Source organism: Bombina bombina, chromosome 2, assembly GCF_027579735.1.
Source record: "Bombina bombina isolate aBomBom1 chromosome 2, aBomBom1.pri, whole genome shotgun sequence".
Lineage (NCBI taxonomy): Eukaryota > Metazoa > Chordata > Amphibia > Anura > Bombinatoridae > Bombina > Bombina bombina.
Genome location: NC_069500.1, coordinates 593,781,805 through 593,793,844, shown reverse-complemented (window position 1 = coordinate 593,793,844; position 12,040 = coordinate 593,781,805). Strand labels below are relative to the sequence as shown.

The following is a 12,040-nucleotide window of genomic DNA, read 5'->3' as shown; positions in this document are numbered from 1 at the left end:
GTCGCCAAACGTTGCATCCGGGCGAATGGTCTCTTCACCCAGAGGTATTTCTTCAGATTGTTCAAATGTGGGAACTTCCAGAAATAGATCTGATGGCGTCTCATCTAAACAAGAAACTTCCCAGGTATCTGTCCAGATCCCGGGATCCTCAGGCGGAGGCAGTGGATGCATTATCACTTCCTTGGAAGTATCATCCTGCCTATATCTTTCCGCCTCTAGTTCTTCTTCCAAGAGTAATCTCCAAGATTCTGAAGGAATGCTCGTTTGTTCTGCTGGTAGCTCCGGCATGGCCTCACAGGTTTTGGTATGCGGATCTTGTCCGGATGGCCTCTTGCCAACCATGGACTCTTCCGTTAAGACCAGACCTTCTGTCGCAAGGTCCTTTTTTCCATCAGGATCTGAAATCCTTAAATTTAAAGGTATGGAGATTGAACGCTTGATTCTTGGTCAAAGAGGTGTCTCTGACTCTGTGATTAATACTATGTTACAGGCTCGTAAATCTGTATCTAGAGAGATATATTATAGAGTCTGGAAGACTTATATTTCTTGGTGTCTTTCTCATCATTTTTCTTGGCATTCTTTTAGAATACCAAGAATTTTACAGTTTCTTCAGGATGGTTTAGATAAGGGTTTGTCCGCAAGTTCCTTGAAAGGACAAATCTCTGCTCTTTCTGTTCTTTTTCACAGAAAGATTGCTATTCTTCCTGATATTCATTGTTTTGTACAAGCTTTGGTTCATATAAAACCTGTCATTAAGTCAATTTCTCCTCCTTGGAGTTTGAATTTGGTTCTGGGGGCTCTTCAAGCTCCTCCGTTTGAACCTATGCATTCTTTGGACATTAAGTTACTTTCTTGGAAAGTTTTGTTCCTTTTGGCAATCTCTTCTGCCAGAAGAGTTTCTGAATTATCTGCTCTTTCTTGTGAGTCTCCTTTTCTGATTTTTCATCAGGATAAGGCGGTGTTGCGAACTTCTTTTGAATTTTTACCTAAAGTTGTGAATTCCAACAACATTAGTAGAGAAATTGTGGTTCCTTCATTATGTCCTAATCCTAAGAATTCTAAGGAGAAATCGTTGCATTCTTTGGATGTTGTTAGAGCTTTGAAATATTATGTTGAAGCTACTAAGACTTTCCGAAAGACTTCTAGTCTATTTGTCATCTTTTCCGGTTCTAGAAAAGGCCAGAAAGCTTCTGCCATTTCTTTGGCATCTTGGTTGAAATCTTTAATTCATCTTGCCTATGTTGAGTCGGGTAAAACTCCGCCTCAGAGGATTACAGCTCATTCTACTAGGTCAGTTTCTACTTCCTGGGCATTTAGGAATGAAGCTTCGATTGATCAGATTTGCAAAGCAGCAACTTGGTCCTCTTTGCATACTTTTACTAAATTCTACCATTTTGATGTATTTTCTTCTTCTGAAGCAGTTTTTGGTAGAAAAGTACTTCAGGCAGCGGTTTCAGTTTGAATCTTCTGCTTATGTTTTTCATTAAACTTTATTTTGGGTGTGGATTATTTTCAGCAGGAATTGGCTGTCTTTATTTTATCCCTCCCTCTCTAGTGACTCTTGCGTGGAAAGATCCACATCTTGGGTAATCATTATCCCATACGTCACTAGCTCATGGACTCTTGCTAATTACATGAAAGAAAACATAATTTATGTAAGAACTTACCTGATAAATTCATTTCTTTCATATTAGCAAGAGTCCATGAGGCCCGCCCTTTTTTTGTGGTGGTTATGATTTTTGTATAAAGCACAATTATTCCAATTCCTTATTTTTTATGCTTTCGCACTTTTTTATCACCCCACTTCTTGGCTATTCGTTAAACTGAATTGTGGGTGTGGTGAGGGGTGTATTTATAGGCATTTTGAGGTTTGGGAAACTTTGCCCTCCTGGTAGGAATGTATATCCCATACATCACTAGCTCATGGACTCTTGCTAATATGAAAGAAATGAATTTATCAGGTAAGTTCTTACATAAATTATGTTTTTTGTATGGGAAGGAGGTACATACATTACAAAGTTCACAATAAAATTCATATTTTAAAAATCTTACAAAATGAATAATAAATTATTTACACACAAATATGCAGGTAAAAATTGTATTGATAAGGTGCATCAAAAATCGTAACAAAATTCTTCACCAAAAAACATAAAATGTGTCTGTAAATTACACAGGAATAATTAATATTAAATATGCACAGTGTAAATTGTAATTTAAGTACACTGGGTGAGCAAAAACACACAAAAATTCATACTTATAGGTAAAAAATACAAAGCGTAATTATTGTTTTTTCGTAAAATGGGCTGAACATGGATGTTCCATGAGCGTATATGAAATTGGCTCTCTAATCCCAATGTAATTCTGTAAAGATAACACCGTTTTTCTTTGCAAACTAAAAGGTGACGGCCTTTTCTCAAAACACTCAAAATACTTATAACCCTAATAAAAAACACAAGCAACGAAAATATAGGCGATTGTAAGATGCTATACGCAGAAAGCAGCGTAATGTGATTTAAATTGGCAGCAGGATTGCTGAAGTGTCCCTTTCTAGCGAGCTCCATTACTTTTAATAGGATAAATCTCACCACTTGCGGGGTCTACACCAGCAAGGGTAGCCGAGAAAAACCACTTCTGACCTGGGGAAGTTTAGGGCATTGGGCCCTATGTTACTTTAATTTACCTGGTTCTAAAACAGAAGAAGAATTCTGGCTAAATGGGAACCTTTTTGTACAACTAATTTCTAAATGTGTTTCAGAAAGTTCATAGTTGCCAACATTTAAAAAAAAAATCCAGGGACACTTTGCAGCAGAGCAAGCAAGCGGGTTACTGGAGTATTGACGACCTACTGTTCAACTGCTCCGTCCACTCAGTTCTGCAATCAAAACACACCCATTTGAAAGTAATAGTATAATTTAGACTTATCCATAGTTTATTATACAGATTACAGCACCAAGCTCTTACACCTACCCAGTTTCTGGAACACATTCTGGGCATATGGTTATTTTTACAACACAGCATCACAATTAGAAAGACAAATAATATGTGAACCCATTCAATAATAGTAACACTATTCCATTAGGAATGAATTATATTTAAATAATACACTATATCTATTTATCATCTATCTATCTGTATATATATATATATATATATATATATATATATATATATATATATTTGCAAACAAACAAATGTTGTGCAAAAGAGATTTTCAGGGACATTTCCAGGGACAAAAAAAATCCAGGGACATACAACAAAATCCAGGGACTGTCCCTGGAAATCAGGGACTGTTGGCAACTATGAAAGTTGGCTGCATTTTTTCTGTGTGTGTTTTGTTTGTTTTCTTTATCCTGAATGCCTTCTAAAAAAAACACTGCAATGTAGTTTAGTTTATAGAAATTATTTAAATGCTATTTAAAAGGACATTAAAGATACATGGAAACCAAAATCTTTCTTTGTGACTCAGATAAAGATTTTTTTAAACAACTTTCCAATTTACTTTTAGTATCTAATTTGCTTTATTCTCTTGGTATCCTTTGTTGAAGAAGCAGCATTGCACTACTGGGAGCTTGTTAACATACTGGGTGAGCCAATGAAATGAGGCATATATATATATATATGCAGCCACCACTCAGCAACTCCTGAGCCTACCTAGGTATCCTTTTCAACAAAGGGTACTGAGAGAACAAAACAAATGAGATAATAGAAGTACATTGAAAAGTTGTTTAAAATCACATGCTCTATCTGAATCATGAAGGAAAATATTTGGGTTTCATGTCCCTTTAAACTTTTGGATACAGTAGCATGGCTACTACTCACCATGCCATTGCTTTTCTTCTTGTGCCTGTAGTTGTCATTTTTATGTTATTCCATTCACAGCTACTGCTTGGTGAAGTTCCATAACTTCATGCTGGGTGTCACCATCTTGGGAAGCATTTATTATTCAATCCTGTGAGAGAGGTGCTAGACATTGACAGATAAATGACATTACAAATGTACCTTGCACTGTTTTTTAAACAAACGTTAAATGTTACATAACAGATATAAATAAGCCGTCAAGAATAGTACAAAGCAACACTGCTGTAAAAATGTAAAGCTCCTGCTCTGTATTGTGCACAACAAAAGGGAAATGCGCTATAGGGCTAGTCAAAAAGACAATGTTGTCTCTGATCTGTGAATGCACAGCGCTTCTGTCACAGGGTGCTATTAAACTTAAAGGGACATGAAACCCAAATTTTTTTTTCATTATTCAGAAAGAGCATGTGATTTTAAACATACTTCTATTATCTAATTTGCTTCATTCTCTTGATATCCTTTGCTGAAAACATATCTAGATAGCATCAGTAGCTGCTGATTGGTTGCTGCACATAGATGCTTCATGTGATTGGCTTACTCATGTGCATTGCTATATCTTCAACAAAGGATATCTACAGAATGATTCAGATAGAACATACAATTTTAGACAACTTTCTAATACTGTATACTTCTATTATCATATTTTCTTAGTTTTCTTGTTATCCTTTGTTAAAAAAGCAGGGATGTAAGCTCAGGAGTGTGCACATGTCTGCAGCACTACATGGCAGCAGTTTTGCAACAATGTTATACATTAGATGGCAGCACTATTTCTTGTCTAGATATCTCTTCAACAAAGAATAACACGAGAATGAAGCAAATTTGATAATAGAAGTAAATTGGAAACTTTTTTAAATTGTATTCTCTGTTTGAGTAATGAAAGAAATGTTGGGTTTCATATCCCTTTAAAGAGAGCTGCAAGCACAGCACAGGAATAAAAAACAACAGTATGGTAAGTGGTAACAGTAGTTGTAGGTTAATGTCCCTTTAAATATATGATGGATAATGTTAAAGGTTCTTTATGAAACCAAATCTATTTATCTTACAAATTGTTCCTAAAAGCTAAAGAATATGTTTTTTTAATAAAATCAAACAACATAATGATTGTTTCCCACAAGCTTCCTTTCTGGTGAGTCGTATTACATGTTTATTTAGAGTCACTGCCAGTAGTGTTATTCATCATCTTCAGTTTTTCAAATAAATTGTTTTATATGTGTGAGCAAAATTTAAAATGATCTCTAAAGCAAAAATGGTTGAATTTGATTACACATTTGTACCTCCCCATAGCACTTATATTCACTTTAAACACTCTTAATTACCTTTCCCACCCTATAACACAACCTAAAGGTTTGGAACAGATTCATGCAACTTTGATGAATATTTTGAATATAGTACATAAGGAAAAAGGAAATATTTGCAGTTAAAAAAACATTATCAGTATTATTTGTACAGATTTGCAAAATAAAGACTGTTTTTTTCTCTCAATTTCAGTAAAAGTTACTCAAAACAAGCCTGGCTTCTTTGCTGATCAACTGAACTCGGCAATGAAGGTATTGATTTTAATGTGTAATGTTTTATCCAGCAAGCATAATATATGCATTTTATAAGGAAATTCTTCGTTATATAAAAAATGATAACAGATACATTGCTTATCATATTATTAATAAGATAATAGAAAATGTATTTTGTATATAAAGCCTCCATACACATTGGGCTAGATTACGAGTGGCACGCTAACTGTTGCACATAAGCAAAAAGGGTTTAACGCTGGTGTTACAAGTTTTAAGTAAATGCATTCACTCAATCGCAATTTAATTTAACACACATCAGGATAGTGTGATCTCAGAGCTCTGGTTAACTGTTACACTTGAATAAAATTTGCACAAAACACATCTAAAAGTCATCTAAAAGTACATTTACACTCATACATAATAAGAACATCTAATAAAACGTATTTAAAAAAAATATTGCAAACAAAAGTTATGAGGGCTCAAATATATGAGGTCTCCGTTGTTAGAAAAAACGGCTGCAAAGGGCTTTAACATAGATATACATACATATACATGTCTAAATATGTATAAGTAAGTATGTATGTATATATATATACTGTGTGTATATATATATACTGTATATATATACTGTATATATATATATATATATATAAAAATAAATGCAGTATATATATGTATATATATTTATATGTGCGCACATATTTACTTAGATTTGTATATATGTATTTACAAACATATAAAAACATAAATATATACCTGTATGTATACATATATGGATATAGAACAGGGTAACAATGGTATTGAGCCGATTGTTCGTTCCTGTGAGTGTGCTTCTCTCTGTATATATTTAGTCTCCCTATGGGAAAAAGGGGCAACCAGACGTTGCTTCCTTGCTCAGTGTGCTTAGAGAAATATGGCTACACTCCAAATATGTTAGTTGAAGAAACTAACAGAAAAAGATACTATATAAGCACTCACATGACCCCAAATTATCTGGAGTTGAAAAAAGATTCACACAAATTAAAACATTAATCTTTATTAGAAATATTAAAATATGGGTTGATTTAAAACTAAAATGCTGGTATTCCCAGTACAAAGACTGAATATTAGAGACTGGAACCAATTAATGATATAATCTGGTGATTATTAATGAAACCAACGGTAAGAATTGTTGGTGACTGTTAGAGAAAATTTAGATCAATAGTGGCATAAAAAGATATATGGTCTCAACCAATGCAGCACTATTTCCTAATACTGCATATTAGCACATCATCACACACACAGTGTGAAATAATAATCCTGTGTATACAAAACATAGATACAAATATATAATAGAGTCGGAATGTGATAATGCAGATTTGCTTAAATTTGTAGCATATGATAATTTACATATGATTATTTCTAGTATCTGCTATAAAGTGTACAGTATTGTGCTTATCAAGTACAGTGGGCCCTTGGGATATTGGAAATTCCCTCCTGAGCGATGGATAAATCAGAAAGCTTGTGCAATTCACCTTATTGGGTTACTAGATAGTATAATCCTAATGTTAGTCACTATATAAAAATTGGTTGAATAATGTTAAAGTAACTGAAAATGCTAGAGAAAAATAATCAGTACTATAGGCATACCAGTTGCACTGTTTATACCAAAACAGTCTGACTGATTAGAAACTTAAATCAGTCAATTATATAAGTCATTATTGTGAACAGTACTTGTCATGCTGATATTTTCATATAACTTATATTAAGTCTTTGATAATGGACTGAGACTATTATGGTACATTAATTCAATAGAAATTATCAACTAAAATAATAACAGTAGGTGACTGTCAGTAGGATTTTCTCAATGTGTATGAATTAGACATAAGGGAATTGATAGTGCTTGGTGTATACTTGTACGATCATAAGACTGCTTGTCCGACCCTAATACACAGTAAAGTTGGTTGCAGCACAACAGATAAAGCTGAATATTGAAATTATATTTGAACAGCTGGTACTCAGCCTTAATATAAATATTGGATCAAATGTACTTCTATTGTATCCCTGAATTGCGTATAACATAGGTTTCAGAGTCCATTAATATTTAAATTGCATAATACATTTGCATATATCCTCTGTATATATATGTATTTTTTGGAACTCTGCCACTTTAACGCTTATCAGTATTTGTATTAAGGATTAGAATGAATCTAGTGCTGTATGCACTGCTATCAGCAGTTTAAGATTACTTGATAACAAAACTTAGATGCTTGAAAATCCCTTAATATCAAGTACTATCATGAATTTCATTCAGCATTTAAATGCTGTGCAGTGCTGTTAGTATACATACATTTCATTCAGCATTTAAATGCTGTGCAGTGCTGTTAGTATACAGCGTTGATGATTATGACACACATGAGTATACTATGTCAGCAAGTTTATCTACCCTGCTGCTTACTCGCAGTCTTCTGTTAAATTCCTAAATAATTAAATAACTGTATTTAGCCACAAACTTAAAGTATTATTTAACAACCGGTGCTGGTATTTTTGTAGCGTAATTATTTGCAAATCACTGTTGTGCAGTACTGTTAGTATACAGCGTTGGTACTTCTGACACACATAAGTATACTGTGTCAGCAAGTTTGTCTGCCCTACTGCTTAATCGCAGTTTTCTGTTAAATTACTAAATAGTTAGATAGCTATATTTAGTCACAAGCTTACAGTATTATTGAACAAATGATACTTGTAATTATACAGCGTAATTATTTACAAATCACTGCCCTTGGTAGCATACTAAGATCTATAGTCTAGTTTGCTCGAGTATTGCAAGTGCTATATTATTCACTAAGTTAAGTATATTCTCGAGTTAACTGCTATTATCAAAGTGATCAATACACTGAATGTGTTTTACAGGTTCTAGTCTGAAAACATTGTGCCAGCAAGTATTTTTAAAAAAAACAACTACACTGAGCTCCCATGAGCTCCCCCTTCCTCCCTTGACATGTTTCGCCGGGTTCCCGGCTTTATCAAAAGGCAGGGCGCCGCGGCAAATGCGGCTATTTATGAATCTAACTCCACCTCCTCCCTATATTCTGACCAATCGGAGACCTCCAATTACGTGTCTGTATGACGGAGGAATCCCTTAAAGGCAAAACTTCTAAAATCACTCATATTATTTAGTGCTTGAATTTTGTTCATCAAATCTTACGAATTGAGTATAGTTTTCAGTACCATTCATTCTTATTTCGTGTTGAGTGCAGAAGGTTGTTCTATCATTACTAGAGTAATGACTATATTAATACACTCATCATACATACGTTCATAGATATATTTATGGGGTGCTCAAAGGGCATTATTTACCTTAAAAATAAATATTTAATATTAATCTATCTTCCACAATTATTAACTTACTAAAGTGATATTACTGTGACAAAGTGCATTAATAATTATTGCTTGCATTGCTCTGACAATTAATATGTCAGACTCTAGTTAGGATATATAATCCTTATAGGGTGCCAAATATTAGTGTGTAAGCCTTTTACATAATTAATGGCTCATAATATAATATTGTGAATACATGATATGACTAAATTATGTCTTAGTGTAAATTTCACTTATTAGTGATATGATGCTTATATTTAATGTTAATAGTGCTCTGGGGTGTTATGCTATCCTTGGTTCAAAATTGGACCAAATTTATTATGTGTGGTATAAAAGTGAGGTTAGTGCTAACTATAAACCTTAAAAACCAAAAAGTGGAAAAACAAAGAGTGGAAAAACCAAAAGTGATCAAATTTAATAATTGTGAAGATATTATTCTTGTTCATATTAAATAAAATAAACATTATTTTACAGAGACATGATTTTATAAATAATTCAAATTTAAATATGAAGTTCTAAATTTTATTTATAGATTAATGTAAATCTATGCCCCCTCAAATGTATGAGCATTTCCTTATATCTGAAAGGTAAAGATTTTTAATATTTTCTTCTTATAAATAAGTGAAAAAATTATTGTTTTCATTTAATCCATAAAGTTGTAACGAATTGAGAAGATAAATCCAGCGGCTCTCAGCTCGCAGGAGTTGTTGTTCCATATCGCCCCCTCTGATCCCAAGTTTAACTGTTTGTATTCCAAAACAGTGGAAATCAGAGATCTTGGATCTATGTTTCTTGTGGAAATGGGATGCAACTGATGTAATAACTTTCTTGTCTTTTAGGTCTTTGTCAGCATTTCTAATGTTGCTTAAATGTTCTAACATTCGAGTCCTGAATTTTCATGTAGTCATACCGACATAGACTTTCTTGCAATTGCAAGTTATCCCATAGATTATGGATTCTGTATTGCAATTAATGTGAGAATTGATGGTTGATGAGTTTGATTAAATCTGTCTTGGATAGATTTTAATGGCAGGAGATGTTGACATATTGAGCAGTTTCTACATTTGAAATTTCCCAAAGCAATTGGATTTGTTTTACGTTTCTTCTTTTCAAAATGACTGGGGCTAAGGAGATCTTTGAGATTGTTTGACCTCCTATACCCCACTTGAATCCTGTCCCCTATAATATCCTTCAAACTTGGATCTGCTTGTAGTATTCCTAAATGCTTGTTGAGAATATTGATTACCTCTTTTACTTGAGGTGAATAGGTTACAATGATTCTGGTAGTATCATCTTTAGCCTTTTTATTTTTATACAGAAGATGTTTTCTGTCAGTATTTTCAGCTCTTCGTCTAGCTTTTTTTATTAATCAGTTGCTGTACCCTCTTGCTCTTAATCAAGTTTCTAATTCCTTTGCTCTTTTTTGATATAGTATTGAGTCTGAGCAATTCCTTTTCATTCGTAAGAATTCTCCTATTGGAAGAGATCTTACCGTATGAGGGCAGTGTGCACTGTCATAATGTAAAAGGCTATTGGTAGCTGTTTCTTTTCGGTACACATCTGTAACGACTTCCCCATCATGATTTTTGATAATTTTCAGATCTAAGAAAGTTATACTTTCTTTACTGCATTCCCACGTGAGTTTGATATTATAGGGATTCGTGTTTAAGATATTGAGGAATTCGTCACGTTTGCTTTGGGGGCCCTCCCAGATAAAGAACACATTGTCGATGTATCTTATCCATAGCGGGATATACTCGGCAAATGTGGCATTGGTATCTGAAAAGACGACATGTTGCTCCCACCAGCCTAGATATAAATTGGCATAGGTGGGAGCACATGCCGTCCCCATTGCTGTTCCCCTGATCTGCAGGTAAAACTGCTGGTCAAATACAAAGTAGTTGTGGTACAATACAAAATTAAGGAGTCTGATTATGAAATCATCATGATCTCTATCTTCATCAGAGGAAGTATATAAGAAACTCTGAACTGCCTGGACTCCTAATTTATGATCAATACTTGTGTATAGGGACTCAACGTCCGCTGTTATTAGAATCGTGTCAGGGTTAAGTTTGAGATTATCCAACTGTTGGAGTACCTCCATTGTGTCTTTTACATATGATGGCATACGTGTTACAAATTCACGAAGTCTGTAGTCAATATATTGACTTGCCTTCTCAGTAATGTTGTTAATCCCCGACACAATGGGTCTACCTGGGGGTAAGGAGGCATTCTTGTGAATCTTAGGTATTATATAGAAGGTTGCCACCTTGGGGTTTTCCACCCAGAGAAATTTCTTTTCTTTTGAAGTTATTAGATTATCATCTAGGGCCTCCAGTATAATCCAATTATATTGATTTAAGAATTGTTCAGTTGGATTCGAGAAGAGTTTTTTATAGCACTCCTGGTTTCTCAATTGTTTGTGTGCCTCAATGAGGTACATGTCTTTCGGCCAAATTACCACATTGCCTCCTTTATCCGAATTCCTAATTATCACATCATCCCATTGTTTCATATCCTTTAGGGCTTTTTGTTCTTGTTTTGTGAGATTCATGGTGGTTGGCTTGATATTGAGTTGGGCTATTTCTTTGCTTACTATTTCATTGTAGACTTACATATGTTTGGAGGTAGATAATTTTGGAACATATTTGGGCTTGTTCTTTATATTCATTCTCCAATGTTGATCATTTTGCTTCTCACCATCATCTAATAATTCCTCCATTATTTGCAATGTGGCATATTCCTCACTAGTCCAGATAGGATCCTGTATATTGGTTGCATCAGTTGTTTCTCCATGTTTTTTATATTGTTTTTTTAGGAATACTTTCCTAAGGAATAATTGCAGATCTTTGGTGATTTAGAATTTGTCTAGTTGGTTTGTAGGGCAAAAAGATAGACCTTTTGCAAGGATGTTTTTATGTTCAGTGTCAAGAATCTTGGTAGAAAGATTCACAATTTGCATTAAGTCATCCTTATTTGAGAGAAGGGGCTGGTTGATCTCTTGTACGGTTTCCACCTCTTGTTGTCCTGTTTGCCTTTGTTTCTTTTTATCTTTGGTTTTGCCCCTACCCCCCTCTTCTGGTGGTTCTCCTTGAGAATTTGGGCCATCCTCTAAAAAATCTTTCCTTTTTCACGTGTCTTGTCTTGTCCTTATTTGTGTTGAAGTAGAGGGTGTTGTAGATTCATTATCTGTGGATTCTGATTCGCTGGTATCTACCTCTGAAGCTTCGCTGTTGATTACATGTGTCTTAGGTAGATGAGGTGTGTCCTTTTTAGGGACATCTTTATTGAATTTTCTCCCCCATTTGTACACTCTT

General features: G+C 34.2%; 1 protein-coding gene across 2 annotated transcripts in view; it reads left to right on the top strand.

Annotated features, from left to right (window-relative positions):
- LOC128647917 (annexin A1-like) overlaps positions 1 to 12,040 on the top strand; it is an 85,379-nt gene that overhangs the window by 62,145 nt on the left and 11,194 nt on the right. For both annotated transcript variants that reach the window (XM_053700603.1, XM_053700602.1), the window contains exon 11: positions 5,344 to 5,402. In XM_053700603.1, the coding sequence (XP_053556578.1) occupies positions 5,344 to 5,402 (59 nt within the window). The remainder of the gene's footprint in view (positions 1 to 5,343; positions 5,403 to 12,040) is intronic.